General features: G+C 41.4%; 2 protein-coding genes across 9 annotated transcripts in view; both read right to left on the bottom strand.

Annotated features, from left to right (window-relative positions):
• Window positions 1-121: 121 nt before the first annotated feature.
• Window positions 122-2013, bottom strand: LOC136774613 (uncharacterized; the record flags this gene model as incomplete). Its single annotated transcript, XM_066729020.1, has 1 exon — window positions 122-2013. A coding segment is annotated over one exon (561 nt), but the record flags the coding sequence as incomplete, so codon positions are not given.
• The window catches only part of sand (sandman), a 38238-nt gene continuing 13100 nt past the window's right edge, over window positions 1877-27014 (bottom strand). The window contains exons 1-6 of one of the 8 annotated variants that reach the window (XM_066728684.1): window positions 18151-18545; window positions 6537-6947; window positions 4045-4402; window positions 3395-3790; window positions 2805-3251; window positions 1877-2126 (exon numbers count right to left, since the gene is read on the bottom strand). In XM_066728684.1, the coding sequence (XP_066584781.1) occupies window positions 2014-2126; window positions 2805-3251; window positions 3395-3790; window positions 4045-4402; window positions 6537-6788 (1566 nt within the window). In that variant the 5' untranslated portion in view covers window positions 6789-6947; window positions 18151-18545 and the 3' untranslated portion in view covers window positions 1877-2013. Of the gene's footprint in view, window positions 2174-2804; window positions 3252-3394; window positions 3791-4044; window positions 4403-6536; window positions 6948-13876; window positions 13933-16225; window positions 16304-18150; window positions 18546-20928; window positions 21078-21772; window positions 21958-22546; window positions 22759-23182; window positions 23271-23471; window positions 23629-27014 lie in introns of those variants that run through there. The other 7 variants (XM_066728688.1, XM_066728685.1, XM_066728687.1 and 4 more) reach the window with 7 other exon arrangements.

Below are 27014 nucleotides of genomic sequence, written 5' to 3'. Positions count from 1 at the left end.
TTTTACAAAGCATCATATACCGTCTAGAAATGAGAAGAAAATTTAATTTGCATAATAACAGAGGGCAGAGTACGGAAGGAAAAAATTCTTAAAACGAGGAACGTGTATTTCTCATCATATGTCTGACGCAAAAAAACAATTTCATTATTTTAAAGCTCTTTACATTACATACAATATGTTAACATTATCCTTAGTAATGACAATATAATCACATCGGAAATGACAATTGTGATTCATTGTGACGAATATAATAATATTTGTAATAACGACATTTTTTTTAATATCGGCGTTTCTCTCCAGAATAAAGGCCGATTTGCAATTTTTGCAATTGAATAAGACGTCGCGCTTTTTTCATCGTCTCTTATCAAACAGTTAAATCAATTCTTCTATATCCCCACTTGAAGTCTCTGCGCGCGAATTATAATATTTATTATGTACACATCATCGTATTACAATAAATCAACATGAAATTATCCTCTATTACGCATGTTTCATTCTCAACCTTCGTAGCGATAGAGTAATAAATGTAGAACTAGAAATTTCAGCGATAGTTGTATTGATAATAATATTAATAATAGTACGAATATAGTAATATTACAATTTTAATATGTATATATTTTAATTTCTATATTATTACTTAACCGGTCACACAGTAACCTCGTAAAGTTTCGCAAACGTGATTTACTCTTAACGAATAGTATCAGATTATATTATCTTCGCTAGTGTGAACGGAAGATGTGTGCGAGGATATTTCACGATCACTGCACTCTGTCCAGTTGCAAGTGGCACACGCGAGTATTGTAGTAGAAATTGCAGCAAAGCTGTTAATCTTTCAGCGGGGCTTTAGTTCTCTATATGTATATTCTCCCGTATCTAATTTCTAGCGCGCACAATAGTATATCTCATCGAAGTCCATATAAACCTTGTACATACGTTATAAATCACTGAACCATCTTGCACTTGAGCAAGAGCATGAAATTATTCGTTAGAAATATAACACTCTGGACAAAACTGGTTAGAATTTAACGCGAAGTAGAAGATTCGCGCGATAGAATTAATAAATTAGAAAAATCTTTCGTAATCTCATTCGACGATCTACTTAGTCGGATAAAAGTTTTTGGATAAAAATGACGAAGGGGCTTGGTTATTCTATAATATTAAAGTGATGGCTTTTTCGTGGTCGGTACCCTGTATAAAAGTCAGTTCAGCACAAATGAGGTGATCTGTGTGATTGTTGAGCGCAGCTAGTTTTCGACGTTCTCGACCCGCCTCGCGTTCGGAAGCATTCTAGTTGGATACACCTAATGCATAGAATCCACGTAGCCAGCTGGACCTTTTCGTTGAAAGGAATCTCAAGAAACGGAAAACTATTGACTTGGAAAGGAGTCGAGGATGTTTCATGGTCGGCGATCTCGCGTTAAAAGTGGCCTTGGGCGAATACTGATTGCAGCGTCACATGAAGACGTTGTCGATGGCAAGGCTTTTCCTGGTGGGGGTGGATCCAGGGCAGTTTCCCTCGTCCTCGAAAGTGACCATTTTTTCCCTGCTCCTGGTAGCGCTGGAGTCTACGAGAAGCCTGGTTTGGCCAAGGAAATTGGTGCAAGTGGGTCCAGTGAGGGGTGGCGTCATGGTCGAGGTTGCTCTCATGGTAGCACTGGGAGGCGGAGGAACGGCCATCTCTCTCACGGCGGCAGCGGCCAAATTGAACTCGCTGACGCTTCTCGGGACAAAGTACTCAAAGTGCAGGGAGTCTTGGCGAAGCTGATGAGGATGATGATGATGTTGCTGCTGCTGCTGGCTTTGGTGTTGGTACTGAGTGGTGGGGGAGAGGCAGCTGCGCCTCAGCAATTGTCCCCGTTGAAACTGTCCCGGGGGCGGTAGGGTGGTCGAGTTCCTAGAGTCCAAGGCTGGCTTTTTTCGTGGAAGCGAATGGTGCCCTGGGGAGAGCTTTATGGCAGTGTTCGACGGATGGGCCAGGAACTTGCCGTCTCCGGAGCTCCTTGTCTGCTGCTGTCAGGAACCTGACACCATGGACATGGCGATCGCCTCCTCTTCCTGCTCCGACAGCCTCTCCGTTCCCGCTCCGCTGTCCTCCAGGTCGACCTTGTACCCTGGTGCGGCACCTGCTTCGGACAGGAACGGCAGCCCGTTAGACCACTTCAGCGGCCGGTACCTTAGGGATCGTCACGGCCAGTTTCAGAATCGTTCCGAATCCTGATCTTTTTACACGGAGAAAAATCCACCAAACGCAGTTTTCTCCATGCAAAAACAGCTGATTAATCAAAGCACGCGTTTACTCTCTTGAGATCGAAATTTCATCAAACACTACTACACGTGTACTCTATATGTATACATATGTACATACATTCCAAATGAATCTATAACGATACTCAAGACTAGCAAACCGATGCTTTCTCTCCTATTGAAATGTCGTTCTGAAGCAAAACTAGGAACGGTATATACGGTCTCTCATGAAGGTAAGCGAGCGTACACATGGCGATTCTTCAAAGCTCACATATCAGCGATTGCAGCAAGCGATCAAGAATTATCTCTCTTTCTCTTTCTCTTTACGTATATATATATATATATCTATATTCATATAAGAACCAATAAAAAAGAAAACAATAAGGAACGATAGACCGAAAGAGCGTTTTTTGCGAGAATATTGGAAGAAAGATTGTAATATTTATAATCGCGATTGTCGATGAATGCAATTGAATAAAACGAGTCAAAAAGGCCATGCGCGTGGAAGGATTGAAAAGATCGTCTACTGATTGGTTCCCCACTGAGTGCCTGAGGGATACCTGTACCGCCAATGGGGCCGCCCACCACCCCCGACGACATGCCGCAGGTTCTACCGAAGACCCTGACCACGCGTACCACCTCCTCCTGGACGAGGTTGAAGCACATGGCGATCAGGCCCATCCCGGCGAGGATGTAGAGGGAGCACGCGCACAGGCTCAGCTCCTCCAGGGTGGCCGTCTGCGCGTTCCTCCCAACCGGCATCAGATCGCCGAATCCGATCGTGCCCAAACTCGTGAAGCAAAAATATCCACCCTCCAGCAGGCTCCAGCCCTCGAGACGATTGAACATCAGCGCACCTCCACATATGTACACCAGGATTATCACCAGGCACAGGCTAATCGGTATCCGAACCACGTGGCTGGAGTCCACCATGTAACCTGGTGACGAACTCGAGGACAACGAGAGCGAGCAGGGATGAAAGTGACGCTTGCCATTTCCGGTTGTAACTTCCTGGAATTTCATCAGTTACGCGAGAGTCGTTATACGAGTTTATTTTTCTCTCTTATATATATATATATATATATATAGAACAAGTCTGGGTCTTGCGTTTCAACTGTATATATGTATACGCGTTGTGATATATATATACTTGCCTGAAGGGCAGCAGTGGAACTGGTAGTGGCATGCAGCAATCCTTCGCTTCCGCAATCGAGCAGGACGGCGCTGCTGGTTCCTCGCGTACCCAAGTCGTCGCAGGAGCTTTCTTTACTGGCCGAATAAAAATTGGCCGATTTGGCATCCACGTGGTTCTCGTATCTGTAGGCCTTGCTCATGATACCTGATACTGGCGGGGGTGGAGGGGGCGGTTGCTGTTTTCGATTGCAATTTCGTGGTCGGCACATGCGACCGTATAGTCGACGGAAACTCCTCGCTAGGACATCGCCCACTGTGCTTAGGTAAACCAGCATCAATGGGATTCCGGCTAAAGCGTATACTATGGTGATTAATCTGCCCCAAACTGTTCGTGGTGCCACGCTTCCGTACCCTGTAATGTTTATTTAGCGTGAGAAAATCCAGGGTAGGTATGTACATACATATATACATCGACGAGTTTAAGTGCAGGATACAGTCACGAAAGCACAATGATAATAGAATCAATTTCTGGGTTTAGGTTGAATTTAATTTCAGACGGTTTATTGTATAACTATAAGTATACATCGAGAGGAAGAGATAGCACTGTTCGTACAGTGGATCGTAATCGGGGCTTGATTGGATAATAGGGGTTGGTTTCATACTAACCGATGGTGGTAATTAGCGTAAGGGAGTAGAGCAAGCTACTGCTGAAGGTCCATCGACGCGTGTGAATTCGCTTGTCAATCTGGTGCTCGCGATTTCTGGGTGTAGCAGGCTCGTACGAGGACGAAGTACGTCGGAGACCACGGGCCAAATTCTCCTGAAAATCCAAGACCTCACGGGCCGCCAGTCTCGTCCAGTTCTCTTTGTAGAGGACGTTCAGATCCTCTGTGATACTCCAGAGTCGCTCGACCGTCCTAGAACGCAACTCCATCGCTTGGCTGTCGTCATCCCAATTTGCCAAAATGTACGAGCTACCCTCCTGCTTTGTGTTTCCGGCCGATATAACTTCTGGTGTGGCCTCCTGTCAACCAGTTTATTTATAATACCATATGAAATATACATATATATATATAATTATACAGAATTGTTTAGAGTAAAAAAAATTTTCTCAAGTAAACGTAGTACGTGTGTTATTTATATTTATGTCTGAGGGGAATCAGTATTTTTTTAGCTTCTGTATACGAGAAAATTCCTTGTTTCAAAGTTCGCGGGGTAATTTTATATTTTAGTGAAGTTTTATTCCAAACAATTTAGTTCCATAGGAGCTTCCGGTATTCTTTTCTATCTGGCTTCTATCAGACCTTCTATTCTCTCTCTCTCTCTCTCTCTCTCCTCCTTTCCTTGCTTTTTACATTTTATTTTCGTAACCTATTCTCCGCATCGTCTTACTCGTATAGTCTCCCTCTTCCTCGCACTCACTCACTCATTGAAGTATCATAAAAACGGAAGCAGCGTAGAAAAATATAAGCAAACAGGAAAAAGGCTATCGCCGAAACTGACGGGGTAACGCAGCATTTACGTCATTTGCAGTTCTTTTCCCTGCCTCTACCCCCCTCCCCCCCTCTCACTCCCCTTTTTAATTCCTTTACATCCTTTCTACCAACTTGACTTAATTACTTGCTGCGACACACTTTTCACGTGAAATTTTAATTTCCTCGTCATAAACGGGTAAGACTGATTGTTAAACTTCTTCATTTTCTTTTACCATCCATATACCCTCTCATTAGACTCTAATGAAATGCCCGTAGCTACGCTTAAGAAAAAATAATTAGTTTGGAAAAGGTTTAAGATAGCAATCTCTTGTTGGACTAGCTGGGTTTCTTTCAAATTAGCATCGAAAATAAAGAAACTCAGCTATGGCATATACGAGGGAATATTTTAAACAAATGAGAAAAAGCGTAGAGCATTTTCATGTTTAAAATAAATTAGTTTCTATCCAGTTTCGCGTTCACGTATATCTCTCTTTCGGAATTCTATTTTTCCTTAAATTCGAATCTATTTCTGTTATCGTTTATCGTCTTTGAGACCTCCCTCGAGGGCCATCAAGACGATGAACAGGCAAAGTACCAGCTCCGTTGGTTCGCCAATTTCGTGAAATACGATCCGCAACTTTTTTTATCGCTTCTCCCTCTTTTCTCGTTGTTTCATCTTCGCTACGTCCTTTCCTCGCTAGCCAATATTGCCCCCAATAAACTTTTTGATCATGGATAAAAATTTAAGCACCGATAAAGATCTTTTATGATCCTTAACAGTATCTTCTTGTCCGCGGACGTTGCTTCCTTATTAAAATCATTCGCCAAATCTGTTTATGATAAGAGGATGCTTTGATCCGAAATGGCCTGTGAATTAACTTGATTCTCTCCAAGAACGAGCCTAAAGTATCTTCTGGGCACTCCGAATAAGCTCTCGTGAAGTATATCGATACAATTAGCGAGTTGACTCGTGATTAATTGGTCGTCGAAGCTTTTAAACGAAGAAAACTTGCCGATCGGTATAACGCAATTTCGCTTCATAACTGACTCGACAAAATTTTATTGCTGCATTTGTTTTGCATAATGGGATGTGGAGTATGCCTAATTGATTGGCTGAGATAATATTCGTTGTCTGTTGTTAATTTCACTGTATAGGAGATATAAGCGCGGCATACACGAGGATCTCCTCGGGGAATCTAGAAAGTTCGACGTATCAACTGCATGTACTCTACATTAAACTTTGTCCAACCCGAGAAATACAACGATAAGATCTTAATTAAATCTATTGAAATTCCGACGATTAAATTTAATTGAAGTTTTCAAAGGCTAAATTATAAGTTAGCTGCTTGATACTTTAAGAATTCCCCGGAGGTGCGTAGGTCAACTTGTAGCTTATAGCTAAAGCCAGCAGCCTCCGTATATAACAATATTAATGCTGTAATCGATTGTTGAGCTGGTGTATCTCATGGGGATCACAAAGATTATGGTCGCGTTAGAGAGGTTAGGAAGCAAATTGCCTAGAGAGATTGTGGTTCCAAATATGTTAATATAGCTGATGCAATGGAGGTCGATGCTTTCTAGGGGAAAAGGAAACTGTGCCTCTATTAATAGTGGGAGGAGTCATGTGTGAACTATTAAAAGGAGGATATTGGTAATTTATGATCGATTCGATGGAGAACTTACCTTGTTGAGTCCTCCTTCGAGTGCCATAAACGCGAAGGCACCAAGGAGGGTGTATCCTAGAACGAGGACGCAGACGCCAAGGCTGGCTAGCAGGCCGGGAGTTTTGGTGGAAGTTGAAGTGCTACAACTGCAGCAGCAGCAAAGAAGTTCTGCACCCCTGACGGAGGAACCGTTGATGGCGGAACCGGAAGTCGCATTTCTTCCTGGACAGCATCGTGCCCGCTGCTGATAATAATCTCCGCTGGTCTGCATCCTTTTTTATCCGGTTTTGCTGCTGCATCGACCACCACTCACCGCAGCTGCAGCCGGACCAAACGGCCTAGCTACGATCCCCAAAATTCCCCCTGTTCTCATCCCCCCTATCTTTCATCTGGATCTCCGATCAACCTCTCCTTTTCACTCCCTAAATACCTGAGCAAAAAATAGAAAGCATTTTTAATATACAAGTGTTTTACTATACAGTATAGCTATAATGATTTTTATTGCTAGCTCCTCATTAAATTCATTTATCATTCAATCATCATATACCGCAACGTCCCACGCATTGTGTATCATGTATTCGCTAGAAATTCTCAAACGTTTAGACAGGATAATCTCGAAATTTAATTCCGGAATCCGGCTTTACCGGCGTTGAGTTTGCAGCGATTTAAAAGCTGATTGCATACTGAACCCTGATTAATCTCTAATATCGTATAGTTCTGGATTAACCAATAATCCATCGAAAACCCAGCCACAATACACCAGATGTATAGAAGCTCGTTTTCGTTTAATGTAAATATATCGAAACTATGGTAAATACTATATTAAAGTGAAAAGCTTTTTAATCGTTTACGAGGCTCAATATTTATTCTACGCTTCGGCTCGCTAATCAGGCTGATCGTCCTTTTATTAAAGCTATATACGCTCAATGAAATTCAGCATAATTATCAGTAAAAAAACCGAGCATTTTTGCGTAATTTATTTGGAATTAAAATGCAGATTTGCCAAGTTTTGATGAAAAAAGTTTGTGCACTTCGATTTCCGGCTTTGATTCGAGGAGAGGCGAGAAAGTACAGTGTACTGAGGGCTATATATATATATATATATATATATATATATATATATATATATATAGGAGGAAATGGAATAGAGTAAGGAAGCAGCAATAGCTTCGAGATTATAAGGGGTATCGCGAAGTTTGATTTTTACTTCAGATGGAGAAAAGAGTTCTCGATACGGTAGTATCTGAGGAAACTTAACGGCTAGAGGGACGGGATGATAGGAAATTTATTGTCTCGCAGGGCGCTAAGCCACTCGAGGGAATTAAAGTAAAAACAGATAAATGGATGAAAGAAATTGAATACTCTAGCTGCATTATCTTTAAAGTGGACTGAAGGTATAATCACTATGCAGTTAGCCATGTTATATTATAATTATACTGATACAAGAGCTAATGGCATAATACATTATAATGAATTTTCTTAAGCCTCGTTGAAGGTAAACGCGATATCTTTGATTGGTTCACTGCTGTAATCCGGAAAGGACATTGTTACCAATACTGAGCAGATTATACGATGATTACGTAGGGACAATATACGCATCTCATATATCCTTCGGTTATTATACACTGTACATAGGTATATGTGCGTGCGATCAGAGCTATAGATTGCATCCAGTGCGAGAATATCATCAGAAATAGACGATGTGTGCTGTCGGCTGATTACCTGCCACTGCCAATTGCAGAATGGTGTAATACACGATCTCTTAATAATCTCTACTGTGATTCCATACATTGCTACAAGGATATAAAAGATATTTCAAATTCATCTTTTCTTCATCATCCTGTCACGGTATTTTTTATTAATTTGGATCGTCTCTCGTTACTGATGAGAGCAAACAGAGGATAAGAAAATTAAGTACGAGTGTATCGTGATTAAATAGACGACGAGTGCTGTTGACTGAACACCTGACACCGTCAATTGTAAAATAGTGTAATGCACGAACTCTTAAAACCTATACTGGTTTTACACAGATTTCAAATAGCTGTAAAAAATGGAAAAATTCATCTCTCTTTCATCAGTCTGCTACAGTGTCCTATTAATTAGGATCATATCTCGCTGTTGATGAGAATTAAGAGCTAACGATAAAAAAGTTAAGTAGAAGAGTACCAGGAGAAACAAGGATGAGTACTGGCTGTTGATTACCTGCCACTATCAATTACAGAGTAGCATATAATATACGCACTCTACTATAATTCCACAGAGATTTCAAATAGTCACGAAGAATTAAAAAATTCATCTCTCTTTCAGCAGCTTGCTACACCGTCTTACATTAATTTGGATCGTGTCGCGCTATTGATGAGAGTCAATAGGGTGATAAAAAAAGTTATAGGTGAATTTTTCTAGCTATAACGATGGTCCACCTGCAGCGTCCCAGCTTCTATTCGGGCATCGTTACGGGCGAGGTTTATAAGCCGACGTATTTTACGAGATAGGCGATATACGTCATAAATAAAGAAAAGGTGATAAAGATGTAGGGGGTGGAGTGGGTTTTTTTACCCCGGGATGTCCCGACGGTGAGATAAATCAGAGTGCGGTGAGGGCGGTGGGGGATGAAGATGATTGGTCGTAAAAGGAGGAGCCGGGTTGTAGTGGCGTAAACAACAATTCCGCGTTCCGTGCGGGTGCATAGCAAGTGGAATAGGACCGAGTTGGGTTTGATAAAGCCATCGTGCACGGTGACAGGTCGCGTTGAAATAGCCACCAACGACAATCGACCCTCGCTTGTCGTGCGTAGAGCGTAGCTACCCACTGCTAACAGAGCGGAGTTGAGTGGTCTCTCTCTCTCTCTCTCTCTCTCTCTCTCTACCTTTCACACACACACAAACACACTCGCTATACGTGTCGTGCAACCCTAATAACGGTGCTCCAGCTACCATGCTAAACAGACAACCGGCAAATCTGCCGGAAACTACGACAGGTCTTCCACGAATGTCGGAGAATCTCCCGAAGAGTCAGGCAGTCTCCCTCATAGATAAAACACGAGTGTGCTGGCGTTATCAAAAGAAATGAGGCGGGAAAGAGCAAAATCGGACGAGCAGGGACAGAATAGTCGAGCGAACGAGAGCGTTGGAGAAACTGTTGGGTAGGGTAAAACATGTGAAAAGTATGTTATTATCTGTGAAAGAGGTGAAAAAGAGTGAGTTAAGGAGGACGAGAGTAGGAAAAAATGTAGCAGCTAGTAAATAGAAAGTCGGTAGATCTGCCGGAAGCTATACCGTAAAACGAGGGAGAAGTTGGGGGGGGGGGGGGGGGATGGGAGAGTGAGACGGAAAATATGAAAGCTCTGTGCTATTAGAGAAATTGAGAGAAAGGGAGGGAGTGTAAATATTTTGGACAAGGAACATCGGAGTCAGAGTGGTGTGACACAAGTGGAAATTAAATATGACAAATACCATAAATCGTCCTCTTGTCCCCAATGACTATACTCATGTTGGATAGATAGAAATTTGTAGAGGGAAGGATGGAAAATTGATAGTATTGTGTAGAAGGGTATAAAAATATTTAGATGAAAAAAAGTGTTAAAGGAAGGCGAATTGTAAAACGGTGGAGGAAAATAGTTTAAAAAACATGTCGAACGGTATTGGTATATTGAATGCATAACAGTGTACATATATAGTTGGGAATTAAAGGGAATAGGGAGAGGATGGTAAAAAGAGGAACTAGGAATACGAGATGCGAGAGAGAGAGCAAGAGAGAGAGAGAGAGAGAGAGAGGTAGGAGGAAAGATAAAGGATGGACAATGTATGTTTGTGCGTTTGTGTAGGCGATGACGAGTTCACAGCGGCCTAGTTTAAGCATTGTAGCACACAGAGCTGGTGGAGATAAGGCATGAAATTAAATTCGACGGTATGTGGAGCGTATGCCATTCTATTCAGCCTCCGCGTCTCTCTCCCCTTTTTACACAAATGGACCGGTAGCTTTTCAAATTCATTAACTTCATAAAACGAGAAAGCTCGAACGCTAAACACATTCTCTCGTCCACAAAGAATCGTCGGTACAACCCAATATAACACAACGCTCGAATATCCTGGAATTTACGATCACGTTGAAATTCATCGTGGTTCTCCGCGGGGCTAAAAACGCGTTTTACTAGAATTTGCAAGTTTGTTAGTATCGGGGCTTCTCGCGTGTATAAGTGGAGAAAATACCTTTTTGGGAGACGTTGGATCATTAAGCAGCAGCATGCTCGAATTAATCCAAACACAATTATAATCCGCTCGGTGGGCGCCAACGAAGTTTCCTGATTCCCGAGCCTGTTTAGAGCGTCGAGGTCCTAGTGGGGGAGCGGGGGAGGGCGGTAAGGTGAGGGTGGCGTGAAGAAAGCTCGCAACTAGATCGAATTGGATGAGGATTAAATATAATATAGTCGGATATAATGGATTATAATTGGCGGGTGTATTCGGTGTCACGAAGTGTAAGGAATATTCGGGGCTTGGCAGTGTTTAATTGAAATTTATGCGCGAGACGACGGTGGTCGGTGGGTCAGAGCTTTCGAGGGGGTAGCGAAGGGGATGAAAGGTGGATAGTCATACTGTAGCCATAGTGGGAACGTGGTAACACCGCGTAACGAGTTAGCACAACGGAGCCAGAGACCGGTGGCCCTGGCAGCTCGAAATCAATATCCGAGCGAGAAGCCAGAGGCTGCTGCGAGAATGCCAGAGTAGGCAGCACGACGTGCACAAAGAAACTCTGGACCGATTCTCTCTCCAATTTTCTTCCTTCCCTTCATTCTTTTACTCGTTTCTTCTTTTCAGCCCCCCCCCCCTTTCTACCTCTCGAGTCACGCGTGCTTTGCGACAATCTAACGACTAATCCTTCCATTGTTTCCTCAATTTTCAAAATTCCGTCAACAATACGTCTGTAATATCGTGTTGCACACACTCTTCAAACGTCGATTCTTGTTTTAAAAATTTATATGTGTGTCTCATTTCGTTGGAAACGTCTGGTGGGGCGTTCGAGAGAGAAATAGAATTTTTAGGAGTAAAACGAGAGAATGGATCGGCCTCTGGATTTGTAGGGATATCGAAAGGGACGACGAAGGTGCGAGGGGATGTAAAATACGAAAGAGAGATATACAGTTGCAAGGTGGAAGGAAGAAGTTCCGGTGAAGAAGGGTTAGGGATGAGATGAGGCGAAGTTGGGGGATGTGCAGTGGTGGGAGGGGAGTTCAAACAGGAGGAAACGGGTCAAGAACCAATGAATTGCTTAAAGTGTCCTTTATAAATCTGGATAGCGCCCAGCAAACATTGCTGAACTCCATTCTTAATTTAGAACATCCGCGATTATACACGGTATAATAGATATACCCATGCAGAAATAAATTCGAGATATTAATTGCTACGCGTCTATTGTTACGCGGAAATACCGAGAGCGGGAAGTTTTCATTGAAATCCTGAAGAATAAGGATTATGACGTTTTCGCACGCGGGGTTATATATTTATCGAAAGGATTTTCGAGTGTTTCTCCTGTGAGGGAATGAATGGTAGATTTAGAATGAGAGTTTCTTGGAGTATTATTCACGAAATAGATCTCTGGCGACCAAAGATAAGTCTGTTATTCCAGGACTTTGGTATTACTGCTCATCGGGGTCTCAAAGTCTCTCTTTGATCCTTGCACAACAGGACCTCGTGGGGACACTTTGGAAAACCCATCTTTCGCGTGGCTCTGAGAATCCATTTTTCTTCTACGAGGTGAGAGCCTTGTTCGACTACCCTGAGGAAGCGAGAATGAAGAGGGAAGGGGAAAAAATAAAAGCTCGTGGCTTCCGGGAGAGGTAAAATTTTATTGGCCAGAATACTCTTTCCTCGCTACTTCCATTATTCCCTTTCGAGCTTAACCAACACTCTTCGAATCTTTGCCACGATTCTTATCGGCGGGAAATTACATTTTCCCCCGAATTAATGAATTTCGACTTTACCACTGATGAACTACTATAAGTACCGATTCCATTCGACTAACAAGGACGACTCAAGTTCTGATAAACGGCACGATTATTTGTTCCCTTCTAAACTGGTGAATTGAAGAACACAGACTTTATACACATATACATATACCATTGAAGTTATCCTTGTTAAATTGCAGGAAGCGACGTTGTCGTGCATGGGGAGCCATAATTTAAAAATAAAGTCGAGGAAATTTTAACGATGATTTTAGCTGTAATGCTTCGTACATATATTATAAAACTTTCTTTTATAGACGAGCGTTGTTTTAAAAGCTGCTACTTTTTTTTCTAGCTTAATTAGTTTGAGAGCCAAGAGAAAAGTATTTTTTACGTGTGCGAGTGTGTTAATTTGCCGTTAACAGAAAGAATTGATGCCGGAAAAATTTGGGGTGTCAAAATATTTTCGCATATTAGTCGGAAAAGCGCATGGAAAATATGGTGAAAAATAACCGATGGGCGAAGCAAGCATTCATTCCCTGTCAGAATTACGCAGTGACCTCCCCGCTATACGTCCACTACGATAATTTGATTTATCGTCAGCGATATTCGCTATAAAAAGGAGAATTTGTCGTTACGATTTAGTTCCTGGCAAAAATGAATGAGAAACTCGATTCGGGCATAACGTATTTTCGCATTTGCCGTCTGCTAATCTACTCGTCGAGTAAATTATTCAAGAGGGAGCGAGAGGGTGCGCGGGGGAGGCTGAGAGAAGGATAAAAAATGCCAAGCGCATCCGGAGAAAGACTTTTCGTCGCAGCGGATTAAAATCCATTTTAATTTACGATGAGTCTGCTTCTAAAAAACCACTAGAGCTAAAATACTCGCCATTGTTCTACTTCTTTCAGACAAACAGCTCTCCTTTAAATAATCATCAAGAGAATATAAGAATGTTTAGTGTGAAAATCGTGTGCCGAAAGGAAGTTATATTGCTTTCGGTGCAGTAATTGTTAGCTTGACGCCCGGCCCGATAATTAATACATATACTTTGATAAACTAAAATATTATTGGCTGTCGGTTGGGGCGTGAAGGAGAAATAGTTGTTGCCTGGCATGTCATTTAGGTGGGTGGATCGACGAAAGGGCTTTTGTAGTCGTGAAAAAGAAAAGCTCATCTGCACACGACAGCGTTGCCAGACTATTTTGGTCTTTGCCTGCTGCACGCTCGTAGTCGTAAATTAAAATAGACTTTAATTAGTATCTGCGACAAGTAACGCCAGCCCAGCACATTCTGCGAGTTCACTCGGCGCTATATTGCAATACAACGAAAGCATCTCATTCGTAATAAATTAAATTAATCATTCTTCCGAAATTGATAATTTCATTGTACTTTTAGCTAGGTGGAAAGTGAAAATAAATAACTTGTTACGGTGCGTGGAACCTGTTGAAAGCTCCAAATCGCTATGGCTTCATTTTAATAATCGCTCGAGCCTGAAAAGAGAAAATTGACAAATTTTCATGAATGCAGAGATTAGGATTGGGATTACCAATGCAGCAACTATATATATATACCAGTCTGCAAAATATCGCACGATAAATTAATACCGAAGAACCACGCGTGAGTTATTTAAACACCTAGTCGACGGCTCGTATTAAGTATTTAATTCAAACGGATCTCCTAATCCTCTTTGACTAAATAATTTTGGGGAGATAATAAGGCGAGTGTTGTAAGAGGATAAGAGGTGATAGAGGTACGGCTATGACGCGGTGAGAATTGCGCAAGGAGGAAACTATATACGTAGGCGAAGAAAGTTCAATCAGAAAATCCTATTTTGCGGGAGCTTAAGCAGTATTTAGCGTATCTTGACTGAGCATTTGATAACCGCAGGGTTAGCCGCTCGCGATAGGGTATCTAAAATCGAAAGCTTAAAGAAGAGGACTCGGGCTACATTCAATTAGGGCTTATCGGTTCCCAAGAGCAGTTTTTATCGCGTTTGATCGCACTTCGCTTCGGGCTGCCCTGGCCTTCGGGCTTGCAACCCCTTATCTCAAGCTCCCTGCCTCATTTGTGAACGAGAGCCCCGCTACAAGACTCCCGGGATCAAAAGAGTATCCTACCGCTATACCCCGGCCTTTCCATCCTTCAATCACAGAAAACCTACAAACCGATCGGAAATATTTCACCGTTCCATCCAACTTTTCACACTTTATACCTTTTACACTCCTGCGACGCATCATAAACTTCACGGATATAGTATATACAAATAGCTATATATAAATACGCAACAATATAATTGCTTTGTCTCGTCCAGCTGTTCTACAGATTTTTATTTCAATGCTTTTGCCATGTCTTCGAGATAAAGAGTATCTTCGCTACTGCACTATTCCGGGATCAAACGTGCTTACACTTTTCTTCCACTGATATCACTGCGAAACTTATAAGCCAATACGGAAATATTCCAGAAATCCAGCAAGATTGAATTTCTCAGGTAGTAAGTATTGGAATTCCGGAACTTTTCATTCTTCCTTCCTTTTACCTCGAAGACCACTATATGTCCATATGATTTTTATTCCGCTTTTAGGTATCCTTTTTTCTTTTCCGCGTTTAAATTTTAGCTGACGATTCGATCGTCGAATGGATGGAAGAATGTTGGAACCAAGTAAAAATCAGCGAGGAGATATATATATAGGTTATAAGATGATCCCTCTTGCGTCGACAAATTTGAGCGTTATAAGTTTGTTCCGAGGGACCTTATATATACGGAATAAGTGTCGCCGAGTATCTTGAAGAATTCGAGGGGTGCATGGCTAGTTTTGCCAATCCCTTCCCTCCCACCCCCCTAATCCAGCATTTTCCAGTTGGGTGAGAAAGAAAGCGAGGGGAGAGAAGGCATTTATTCGTGCATGGAAAAGAAGGTCCCTCGGGATTACAAAATCTCCAAAAGAATTCTGAACCACCTACGCCCTCTTTTTTCTTTGTTTTTTTTCTCCATGAGACTGTTATTCAAATACTGGCAAACTGGACGTTTCCCCTACGGGAATCATTCTCAACCATTATTTATTTAATTGCGCTGTGGAGAGTACCGGCGAATTGTTTCATTTTTCCAGTGAAAGAGCTTTTAGCGAGAACGAGAGAAAAGAACAGGCGCAAAGACAGGCGAGTGGCGAAGAGTAGAAAACACGAGATCCGTATAATTCCATTCGTTGACAGGAATTAAAAGTTTTCATTTTGCTGTAGCATGCAGCCTACTTCTACGAAACCAATTAAGTTGAAAGATCCGGCTTGGTGGTTTCGTTTGAAGTGTTCGACAGAAAGAAAACTATGAAAAGGGTGATAGAGAGATTGAGGGGGTATCCGGAAAGGGACCTAAAAATAAATCTAAAAGGTAATTACGTGATTCAACGACTATAACGTTTCGTTATTTCAAATCATCCATACACGAGTAAATTGATATATTTTCACTCTCCATCGAGTAGGAACATGTTACAATTGCAAAGAAAAACCCCGAAGTAGATAAACTCAAATTCTTTTGAGGAATTTTGAAAAAACATGAAATTCTCTGTAATTATATATCCTACTAAATTCATCGAATTTCACGAAGAGATCCCGAAACGGGCCTGAAGTAAGGTGGCTCGATAAATTGGATCGTATTTGTATTTGCGAGAAACTAGCGCTTTCGGCGAGATGTAAGGCGATTTTTGCGGATTTATTGGCGCGTGTGCCAAAAGTTTTTTCACGGCTGGAGAGTCTGAAAACTCGAAGCTACTCACCTCGGTAAAGGGGGCTGTGGGACTGAAGCTTTAGGTGTTCTTGGCCGCATATCGAGGAAAACTTTCCCGTCGGACAAGCCCGGTTACATCTTCTAGCCCTGGGCCCTTCAGAATGCAAGCGGATATTTCTATGATTCTATTTGCCAGTAAGTGCAACTGCAGAACGGCTGATCAAATTATTAACGCTTCGCTTAAGGAGTTACTACACTCCTGACTTTTCGCTTTGCCCTCTTCTCGCTCGCCAACCCCTTCTCATCCTCCTTTACCAAAGTTTAACGCTGGCCCTCTCAAGACTGCTCTCGTGAAATTAGAAAATCGGAGAGAGAAAAAAGGAAGGGTGAGGGGGAGAGGGTCCTATGCCGAAGAGATAAAGCTCTAGCTGATGGATTTTAATTATTAAGTATCTACGTATCGTGATTCCAAGCTTATCCTCTTCACTTAATTTTAGCCGTAGCTTCAGCAAGCTCGACCTTTACTCTATTTTCATCTTTTCTCACGGACGAAATAATTCTACGACTCTTGTACAAGTTCAATGCTTCCTAAAATTGATTATACGATAAGAAATTTTAATATAGGAGCAAATGCTTCGTGATTATCATTCGCTTATTTGTGTCCATTATAATTCAATTCGTTCTCCTAACTTTAACCTTGAAGCCGTAACTCGTTTCAGCGTGTACTATCGAATAAAATAAAGATCTACGGTAACGAGTAATTAGGAAATTCTTTTTAGCCTTTATGAACGAGCACCATCGCTTTTTTCTTCAGTTTTATGGCTTATTTCTCGCCCTTTGATTCACTCGTCCCTTTTATGGCCTACTTAATTATAAAATTAAATGAAGATTGACGGATACGAGTAATGGCCACGTCAGCTTCCTGTAGCTTTTTATTTTTATTAGTTGCTTTAATGACCTTTTGATGCTCTCGGTTGAAAGCCCGGAGTCTTTTAGCAAAGAAATTGTTGTTCCTTAGAGTATTAAGCATACATTTATGTTTGCTCCATAAAGTTTCCAGATAACGCGGAAAATGCTAAGCCAAGCCAGCGATTGACGCTGGCGTGTGATTTTTGCACTCGCTCGTGCTCGACTTTTTCTACGTCGAACGTGTTCAAAGATTTTTTCGGAACAATTCGTTTGTACGAGCTAGCGCGAAGAGTAACGATCTGGAACCGAGAAAATCTGACGAGATCGAGCTAAGGTAGGATTTGGTTTCACCGGTTGATTCAGCTGAGATCAAAGCAAATCTTTGGCTCATCTTCGTGAGTCGCTTTTGTGCCTTCGGAGCATTCGTAATCGGGATGCCTTGGAGCTTTTTCCCTTTCCTGCTATTGTACAGTTCGTCGACAATGACGAAAGTCACTATTGTTGATACTCCGAGAGCTTTCTTAACGAAGCCGATTATTCTATTACCGACCAAACCTTCATTCACTATATACACACACCAAGCATCCTCGATTCCTATTAGCCTTTTATTCTTAGCAAAGCACTCCGGACCAATGAACCTTTCGCGTACTTGCACGTCGATCAACTTGTCAATTACGCGATTCCTTTCGAGAGCATCGAACGATAATAATAAGATGCATTCAAAGTTTGCCTTAATCCAAATTAAAAGCATCCTTGCATTCAAGTAGCGGAATATATTCGCTTTACCGCACTTGACGGATAAACGAGAGTATTAAATGTATAATAACGTTCATTGTTCTCTTTTGGGAACAATCGAACGAGTCAGCAGTTTGTGACTGCGTATAATAATATTGAGATAGGGGTTGGGGGGAAGGGGGGTAAATAATAGACTGGTGATTTTAAAGAGTCCGATAAAGAGCAGTGCAGGATATTGACGATAATAGGAGCACGTTGCATTGGTCAAATCTGACCTTGTCAAGGGGTTAAGCGCCGGGGGAGCAATATAGTTGCAGGATATCGTTATACCAAGTTGAAAGCTCGACCTTGCAATCCGAACGTTCACCCTGAGAGTCCTCTCGGCGATTCCAGTAACTTCACTCGGAGTCGAATCATACCGGGATCTTGAAAGCTTCGAGTCCTCCAACTCTCAAAGACGCAATCAATGCTCATCTTCAACGGAAGCTTCCTGCCTGGGTCCACCCACTCGACAAACCAAACATCACTCTCGCACCAGTCGGTTATCACATTTTACCGGAGATTCGCCGGATCCTCTCCTCGGAGAACTGTCTTTCGTTTCGGGATGGCGAACCCACTGAATTCGTTATACTTTCCGGCGAGACTCTTCCCGTTTTTTCGGTATATCGATGGCTGCAGGTGAGAATACTGCAGGCTTCGAGGAGTCTCGCTGGCAGCTTTGAAATCGCGACGTGTGCCTCGGGGACTGAAGCTGGTGGCGAAAGGGTGCCCGGCTCGGTCGCACCCCGTCCTGACCCCAGGGCGCAGGATCGGTGGAATTTACGCGTCTGCGCGTTTCGCACTTGGCAAAACCTCCGCAGAGTACCAACCCGACGCGAGGGTTGACGTACGCTAACTCCGGTCCATGCTTTAGCTTATTTTATCAGGCCGGACCACCACCGACCATTTCTACCGTGCTACTCACCATTTTACCAAAATTCCTTGAAATACCTCCAGGGTATCCACCCTGTGCGTCTCCATTTCTTCCCGGCTTAGCATGCTTAAAATCAATTGGTTAAATTCCAACAAAGTCTGATCCGTACCTGACTAATTCTACTTGCATGCAGTTTTCCATAACTTGTAAAGCACTCGAGCAAACTTACTGGGCGATTCGTAAGCGATTTTACTGGATCAGGGGATACCCAATTATTAATAAACCCAGTTCGTATATACCTTCATTAATCACTGGGTAAACCTGATCAACCTGCCTTATCAATCATGGCATTGACATTGACATTTAATGGAATTTGAAACTAGTGGAACGAAACGCAAGTGAGAGAATAAATTATTCTGCGAGATAACAGCTGGAGAATTGGGTGAATTTGACATCTGTTGTCCACTATTATGACGCAAGGTCTACGGACGATTACTATCAAGGGGGATCCATTAATAACCCTTGCCCAGTAAGAGTATTTACCATCGTTATCAAACACCATTAATGATTGCTGCTGTTCCTCGTTCATTAATAATATTTCTCTGGGTCACTACCCTCTATGTATTATTATTCAAATTATTGCTAAGCTTCTTTTCCGTTTTGCAAGTCAGTGTTATTTGCATACCAGATTTTTTGAAAAAAGAAAAAAACAAGAAAAAAAAATTCACCGCGTTATAGGAAGCTTTGTGCTGCTTGACAAGCACAAAAATGAACATAATTCATAATAGCAGAATGAAATATACGTGGAATTCTGATCGTTATTTTGCAACTGGGATCGACAATGGCGAAATAATTCATATTTAACTGCTTTTTGCATGGAATTTCGCGATGCAGAAGAAAAATTTAGAATAATTTCCATCGCGATGGCGCAGTTTTAAGTGGATTTTTTTTATTCTAACCATTTTGGATAGTAGCAATTTTTAAACATCAGGCGTGACGGTAAGCGAAAATGGTTTTTGAGGCAATCGATGCATCAATATGTCGCCAATTAGTTTCGGTAGGTGCATACACTGTAACTTTTGTTTCTCTTTTTGCATCGATTCTTGTATAATAATAATGTCTTTATTATGCAACGAGAATGCATTAATAATGTAATATGGATCGCAAAAGCCATTGAATTTATTCTTATAATAAAATAATACATTTGATCCCTCAGTAAAACACTAATTGAAAAAAAAAAGTTTAATTTGCAATTGGATTAATAACGCTCTCAAACAAAGCGCATTTATAGTATATTGCTTTGTACTTTTAAATAACAAATGCATGCTTCGCCATAGTGACTGGTTAAGTCTGTTTTTAAACAAATTGCACAGTGATCCTAGCTATTTTAACGATAAATCCGTTACAATATTTTTTCAAGTCGAGCGGACTTTAAAATAAATCTTCAGCTGCTTCATGCTTCAAAAGTCTTTGTGAATAATTTATTTATCGTGTGGAAGCAAGCTTAAAACACTATTTCAATATTTGTTGATACTATCCATGACGCTGGTTGATTCTCGGAATATCTGTACGAATTCCAGTAAAGCCAAATTTTTTCGGCTTTCCCCGACAAAGTAGCCCGGACCCTCGCTACTAAAAAGAGGCTTGAATTCATAAAAAAAGATTGTTTTAAAACATTGAAAAAGCCTGCCTTTGATCCAACGGTAGACAAATTTGTGAAAATTTGCTACATTTGGAATGACTTCCCTCGTGAAAATGGTAATGCTAGGGAAAAAAGCAGTTTCTCTCTGTTTGTATTTCGTTTTTCACCTTGGGAATCATCATGTGTTGCATATTTTAAAAGTCTGTTATTTCAAATTTACCGATGTGAAGAACATAATCAAAGCCTGCATTAGCTGATTTAAAATATTTACTATTCATCTGTGCTGTATGTGTAGGCTCGCACTGTACTTTAATTACTTGTTTAAACATTTTAATTTAATGTTTTGCGGGTTGGAAATAGATTTCCCGTTGTTATTTACAGGGACCCTTTAATATTACTGTATTAATTATAGAATATATATATATATATTGGCTTGTAATATATATTACGATAATGTTGCATCGGAACATTTAAATCATACAGTTTATCGAATATAATGTACAATAGGCAGATATTGGGATTGCGTGGACTAATAAATTAGCATGGTGCTTACCGTTGTACGAGGTGGTGAAGGATACGAGTGGCATTTATGTGGTCACCTGTCGCATCTGAAGATGTGCTTGATCACACGTCCTGCAGTACGCAGCTTCGCTATGACTTCCTCTTGCATCAAATTAAAGCACATGGCAATTAGTGCCATGCCTGTAACAACGCAAAGGTCCCCTTGTAGTTATCCCTCCAATAATAAAATATACGATTTAACAGAACGATATTTTGACAAAGTTTATTTAGTACAATTCTGTGCAGTAAATAAAAAGCTCGGTTGTTGCTTTTTAACAACGATGCAAACATTTTTACGAGAGAATTTCTCTGAATTTGCATAAACTACAATGAATGAGCGAAGCGAGTGAGTTTCAACGATGGAACAAAAGAGGAGTTAATAATTGGTAGACAAACCAAAAGGTGACGTTGCGGGAAAGGGACGGACGGGTATAGGGAAAAGGTAACGGGATATTCTGAAATCTGATCTTACTCCTATCGGCACGAATACTATAGAAGGCATTCATGCATCGACATGCAGTAATAATGCAAGCGTAACGCACACGTATTATTCTGCCAGATACAGCGAGTAACTTGTAAGGTATCAGCGAGATGACATGACAAAGAAAAATAATTAAAATGAAACAGAAGCACAATTGTCGATGTAGAAAAATTTCTTCTCGTTCGATTACACTTGTATATAAATTAATTAATCTATATTTTTTCATTTTATTTTTTGTTCATAAAGCACGGGTTATTACTTTTTTTTTAAAGTTTCTTGCTTTAACGAGTTTATTGAAGAGGTTTTAAACCGTCGAAGAGAGAGATTAAAAGATTATCATAAATATAATACTTACCGAGCATCAAGTACATGGAGCAAAATATAAAAGAGAGATCGAAAACTCGACTATTGTAGATCTTGTCACCAGGTACTATATCGCCAAAGCCAATGGTGGATAACGATATGAAGCAAAAATATGATCCATCGAGAAAGTTCCAGTCCTCGTATTCCGAGAAGAGCAGAGCACCCCCGCAGATGTAGCTAAGTATCAGAGAATCGTTGGATAAGTTGCAGGAGGAAGCTAAGCAGTAAACGATCAATTAAAAGTCTAATGGCAGCAGCCAGAGCAGAGTTACTCGAGACTTCCAAGTGGAGAAAAGTGGCTCGCGCGAAGCGACCGGAACGGTGACGCGATCCAAGAGTCAAGAAAATCACAGAAAAGAGGTGCAGGCTTTGAACAGAAGTTTGAACTTGGAGTTAAATGTAAAAAAGAAGAATTAAAGAGACGTTGGTGTGCCAAAATGTGGCGAAAAACCTGCGGGGACGGAAAACACTTTTCACCTCTTGGAACGGAAAAGGACTGATCCAGCGGTTGATAAACGATTAAGGTGATGCGACAGGATAGGAGAAAAAATGTTTGAAAAGTTGTAGGATACGTGTGTAACACAGTGGGGTTATTTGATAAAGATAGAATGGAGGGAACTATGCAAAGAGAGAGAGAGAGAGAGAGAGAGAATGATGTAATCAAAAAGTAAGAATAGGAAAAAGCATTTTAAAAAATGGGTCGAAGGTATAGAAATGAGAAAGTAGAGGTGTATACGTAACAGGAGGAAGAGGATGAATGGCTTACCCCACCATGATCGCGAGACAAAGAGTAAGTGGAACAGTCACTTGTTGAGGATCGTAGGTACTGTCATCTCTGTCATCGTCGTCGTCGTCTTCCTCGTCGTCGTCATCGTCATTCTCGTCATCGCCATCCTCCCCTTCATTTCCATTCGTCCTCGAATCCTTTTCCTGCTCGATGCTCGACGTCTCGACTTCTCCCCCCTGCATCTGCACCATCTGTTAATAAAAAAATTCAACAAATCTTTCATAACTACGTCCAAAGTTCCTCATCAAGATACTTCTAAAACTCCTCCTTCACCGTTTCTAGCTTTTTTGCCACTTACACCATTTACACACCCATACAATATTCATTTTTATACCCACACCCTTTTACCCCAAACACGGTACACCGAGCTCATAAAATATTTGTCACGTATATTCGTCATCCATTATTTCTGTTTTTTTTGTTCCCCAAATTTGAACATTTCATCGTCAAAACATTGTAATCGCTTGATGCTTTTACCGTGTGACAAACGTCATTACTATTCCAAATAATTGGATACGCGAAAACAATGATTTGCAATTCTAATGCAAGTGCCTCTTTAAATACGTGGAGAGTTTAAAGCGATAAATGCGTGCAGTTTAGCGAGTTTAGCGTTACCTGCCAGCGATTCCTGCGGAGCTCTATTTCTTGTCGAGCTTGCGAAGCCTCCGAGGTGATGGGGGAATGTCGAGGGCGCCTTCGACATCTAAAAATTATAGATATTAAATATAATATGCGTAATGTTGACGCGTAAACTTTACTCGACGCTATTGCACCTCGGCGAAGCGTATGAGAATCTTTAAAATACTCACACGTATATATATATACATAGGTACACTGTGGCAATTTTTAATTAATGCTTACCATTCGTATAGAAAATGAGAATTTCTTTTGCGAGATATTTTACCTGCAGAGACAGCAGCGTGCGTAAGTCCACTTGAAGCTCGTGGCAAGGATATCTCCGATATTGCTCAAGTATAACAAAAATAGTGGCATTCCCACTATGGCGTACACTATTGTCGCCAGCTTGCCACGAATAGTTCTCGGACAAATATTACCGTATCCTGCGATGTTAAATATTAACTGTTATTAATTACAGCAATGTCTCGAGTATAATATTAATCAGTCGATTTATATATTATTATTACAATATTAGTTGAAACCAGTTTAGCCTGTTTCGCTAAAGTTGCTGCTGTTGCAACGGCTATGTAGCTTCAACGTTTTCCAATCATCTCTTCGCGCTCCAAATTGAATTTACAGCAAGTTTTCGATAAAGTGGTACGGCGTGATCCCGAAAATGCGCTAAGCTGTTTTCATTCGTAAATCATAATTAATGTAACGGGGAATGTTCCCGGACGGATTTTCTACGATGTATAATATGACTCGAAGAAGGAAACGATTAAGACGGGATGCAAACTTTGGCCCGCGGTTCGCTCCGATTAAGCCATTTCCTTTCCTACGAATTAAATTAGCGAAGCTTCTCCATTGGCATAGTTATCCGAATTCTACAAGTGGAATTATTCGCTTCGGGAAATGACGAGAATTCAACCGTAAGATTACGACGAGCTCGAGAACACTGGAGAGTTGCTGATAGAATAATAACAAATTACCGTGTCTGAATAAATAACATGGGTTTTACAATTTATGATGGAGCGACGTAAGGGACTGGAGAGAGAGAGAGAGAGAGAGGGGGGGGGGTGGGAGTGTAGTACACAAAATAGTAGAGGTAGGAAAATGAAAGAAAAAGATAGAGGGTTGGTATGGAGAAAATACAATGGATGGGGGAAAATAGCGAAAGGGAAGGCAGAGCCGAGGCGTTAAATAAACCAATCGAGCAGGCACAGCGGGCTTTCAAGCATGGCCTGCACACGTTGCACCGGTGCATAATGATCTTCTGCTTGCTTGCGGTGCAAAGATCACACCACTGGAAACGATTCCTTTTTTCAAAAAGAAATCTCTCTTCACATTGGCTCTATATATATATATACCATGGAAACAAAAAACTTGGACGTTTTAACGTTCATGACAAATTAATACTCTAAGAAAAACAATTATTCCTATACGTCTTGTGTTGCCTTTAAACATTTCCCACAAATACTGATTTCAGCAGGTGGAATCTCTGGAATTTTTTGAAAGGGTTCTCTCCTCGAATCGGTAAAAAGCTCGAATGAATAGGAGGAGCTTTTTATCCGTGAAATATTCTTCTCCATTAGAGTATAAGAAATGAGTACTGTACCTTGGTATAACGGTGTTTGAAACCAAGCCACTAATTTTTAATTAGACGCAAGAGCTTTTAGGCTGATAAGATTATCTCGATATTCCCCTTGAAAAATTTCATCGAATTTTCTTCATGTTCTCTCTCTCTCTCTCTCTCTCTCTCTCTCTTTCCCTCTTTACACACATATATTTATATGCAGGGTCCGCAAGATGAAACGACCCAGACCATGGACTTATGTGCAATATCAGTGTTTATCTTTGTAACTAATAAAAGAGATGTGAATTTTTTGTAGGAAACCTTTCCAAGTACAAATCGAAAGACGTTTCAAAGAGATCTTATACAAAAATTGATAGCTCTTATCGTTACCAAGTTAAACAGAATTTCACGTCCATGATGTGGGTCGTTTTATCTGGCAGACGTAGCCTGTATATGTATAGTCACGTAAGTTATCATCGCTTTAAAAAGCATTGGAAAGGCGATTCTTTATATATTTTTTTCTGGTTTTTAAAGGAGATTTACGAGTGTTAGCAGCTGCTGAAGGTTACACTTGCGGATTTATGGTGGAAACTTCAGGTTGGGCGTGGAGGAGTCATGAATATCGAGGCGGACTACCGATTCTTGAGATTTCCCCGTCGTTTTCCGGTTACAGCCATTTTACTACCGTGCTGAACAATGGCGTCAAGCTCGGGACAAGCGAAATGCGACACTCTAACCCAGAAGAACCGCGGAATCTACTGAAAAGGACCTCTGCTTGTGTATAAAGCATGATTTATGGATTCTCCTTTCCATCCCCCAGCAAAATAATCTCTAACAAATGTTTTCTTGCTCCCTTTAAATCCTCCGGGAATCCATTAGCGAAGGAAAAAATAGTTCGGAACCGAAGCTCTGAGCGTGGTCTTGCAAAATGAGAGAAATATATCCCCCCCCCCCCCCCCACGTTTTTCCCCTACTTTTTTTTTGTTTCATGTACTTTTATCCGCGGCTATATCGAAGGAGGCTGCAGCTATACGGCGAATCTAGGCGCAAGAACGAAGCTAATTGCGATTTGCATAAATACAGCTTGCTGGTAACTCGCAATGCGTAAAGAGTGCAAAATTGTCGTGCAACGAACGACTCCGTGTGTAATAGAGCGAAACTATTCCGACTAATTTGCGAAATGATGGCCACGGGACACGGCAGTTCGAAAATTTAGCGAAATTTTAATGATATTTACGTGCACGTGCATTTGTGGTAAACTGCCGCCAGCTGTTTCCCGTGTTACGCTATTGCCGCTTCGAGCAATTATCTCGGAGGTGCTTTTGCTGAGGACCGAATCGCGGATAAAAAGAAGGGAAGGTCCGCTGCTTTTATTTATTGCCACAAGGTTTACCAGAGGAGCTTGAATACAAAAAGCCTGACGCAGGAATATGACATTCGTAAATTATTCCCAAAGGGAAAGAATATGTAGGAAAGGAGGGGGGGGGGGAGGGGTTCGTTTTTTTACGTGTCGCTGATCGAGTAAAGGAATTTTCTCTCGATCCTAACGTGGCTTATGATAATGGACCAAGTTTTATTTCTTCGAATCGAGAAAAGATTACGGGATATAAATAAATCATTATATAACTATAAAAAAAATATATATATATATATATATGAAGATTACACGAAAACTAATAAGATATTGATTTTGGCAACGAAAGGCGAGAAAATTTCACTCTCGTGGAAGCTTTCAAGCTTCGGTGTGGGAATAGAAAAGCTGTCCTTGGAAATATTTTTCTGGCTACCCGCGGCGCGATTTCTTATCTTCGGTATCAAACAAGTTTTTCAGAAGTTGGAGCTGCTTTTCCGGATTCGATTACCTCGCCGGTACCCTGCACACCGGAAGGTGAAAGGGGCACGGAAGCTTTTTCACGATTTCAATTTCCACATATCCGTGGGTTGCGCCGATTTACGAGGCGATGCCGGATACGAAGTGGACGTGTGTGTAGGCAAGTGCGCTCCGGTGCACGCGCGTCTGGAAAACACGGCGTCTTTTTAGCGCCGATAAAAACGGACGGATTCGCAAATAATACCTTCGCGAAGCTCGCATTAAACCGACCAAAGCCTCTGGATCACCTAGCAAGAGACGCGCCGCGTCTTTCAAATCCAAGCCGACGATTAAATTTTATCGAGCGAAATAATCGATGAGAGCGGTTATCCAAACAAACAACGCGTCATTCGATTTCTGCAAATCAAAGCTCATTGCTGGACCAT

Source organism: Prorops nasuta, unplaced genomic scaffold (genome assembly GCF_024137725.1).
Source record: "Prorops nasuta isolate Cenicafe-Biocafe unplaced genomic scaffold, Cenicafe_Pnas_1.2 PNAS00006, whole genome shotgun sequence".
In the NCBI taxonomy this organism is placed as follows: domain Eukaryota; kingdom Metazoa; phylum Arthropoda; class Insecta; order Hymenoptera; family Bethylidae; genus Prorops; species Prorops nasuta.
This window is presented reverse-complemented; position numbering and strand designations above follow the sequence as displayed.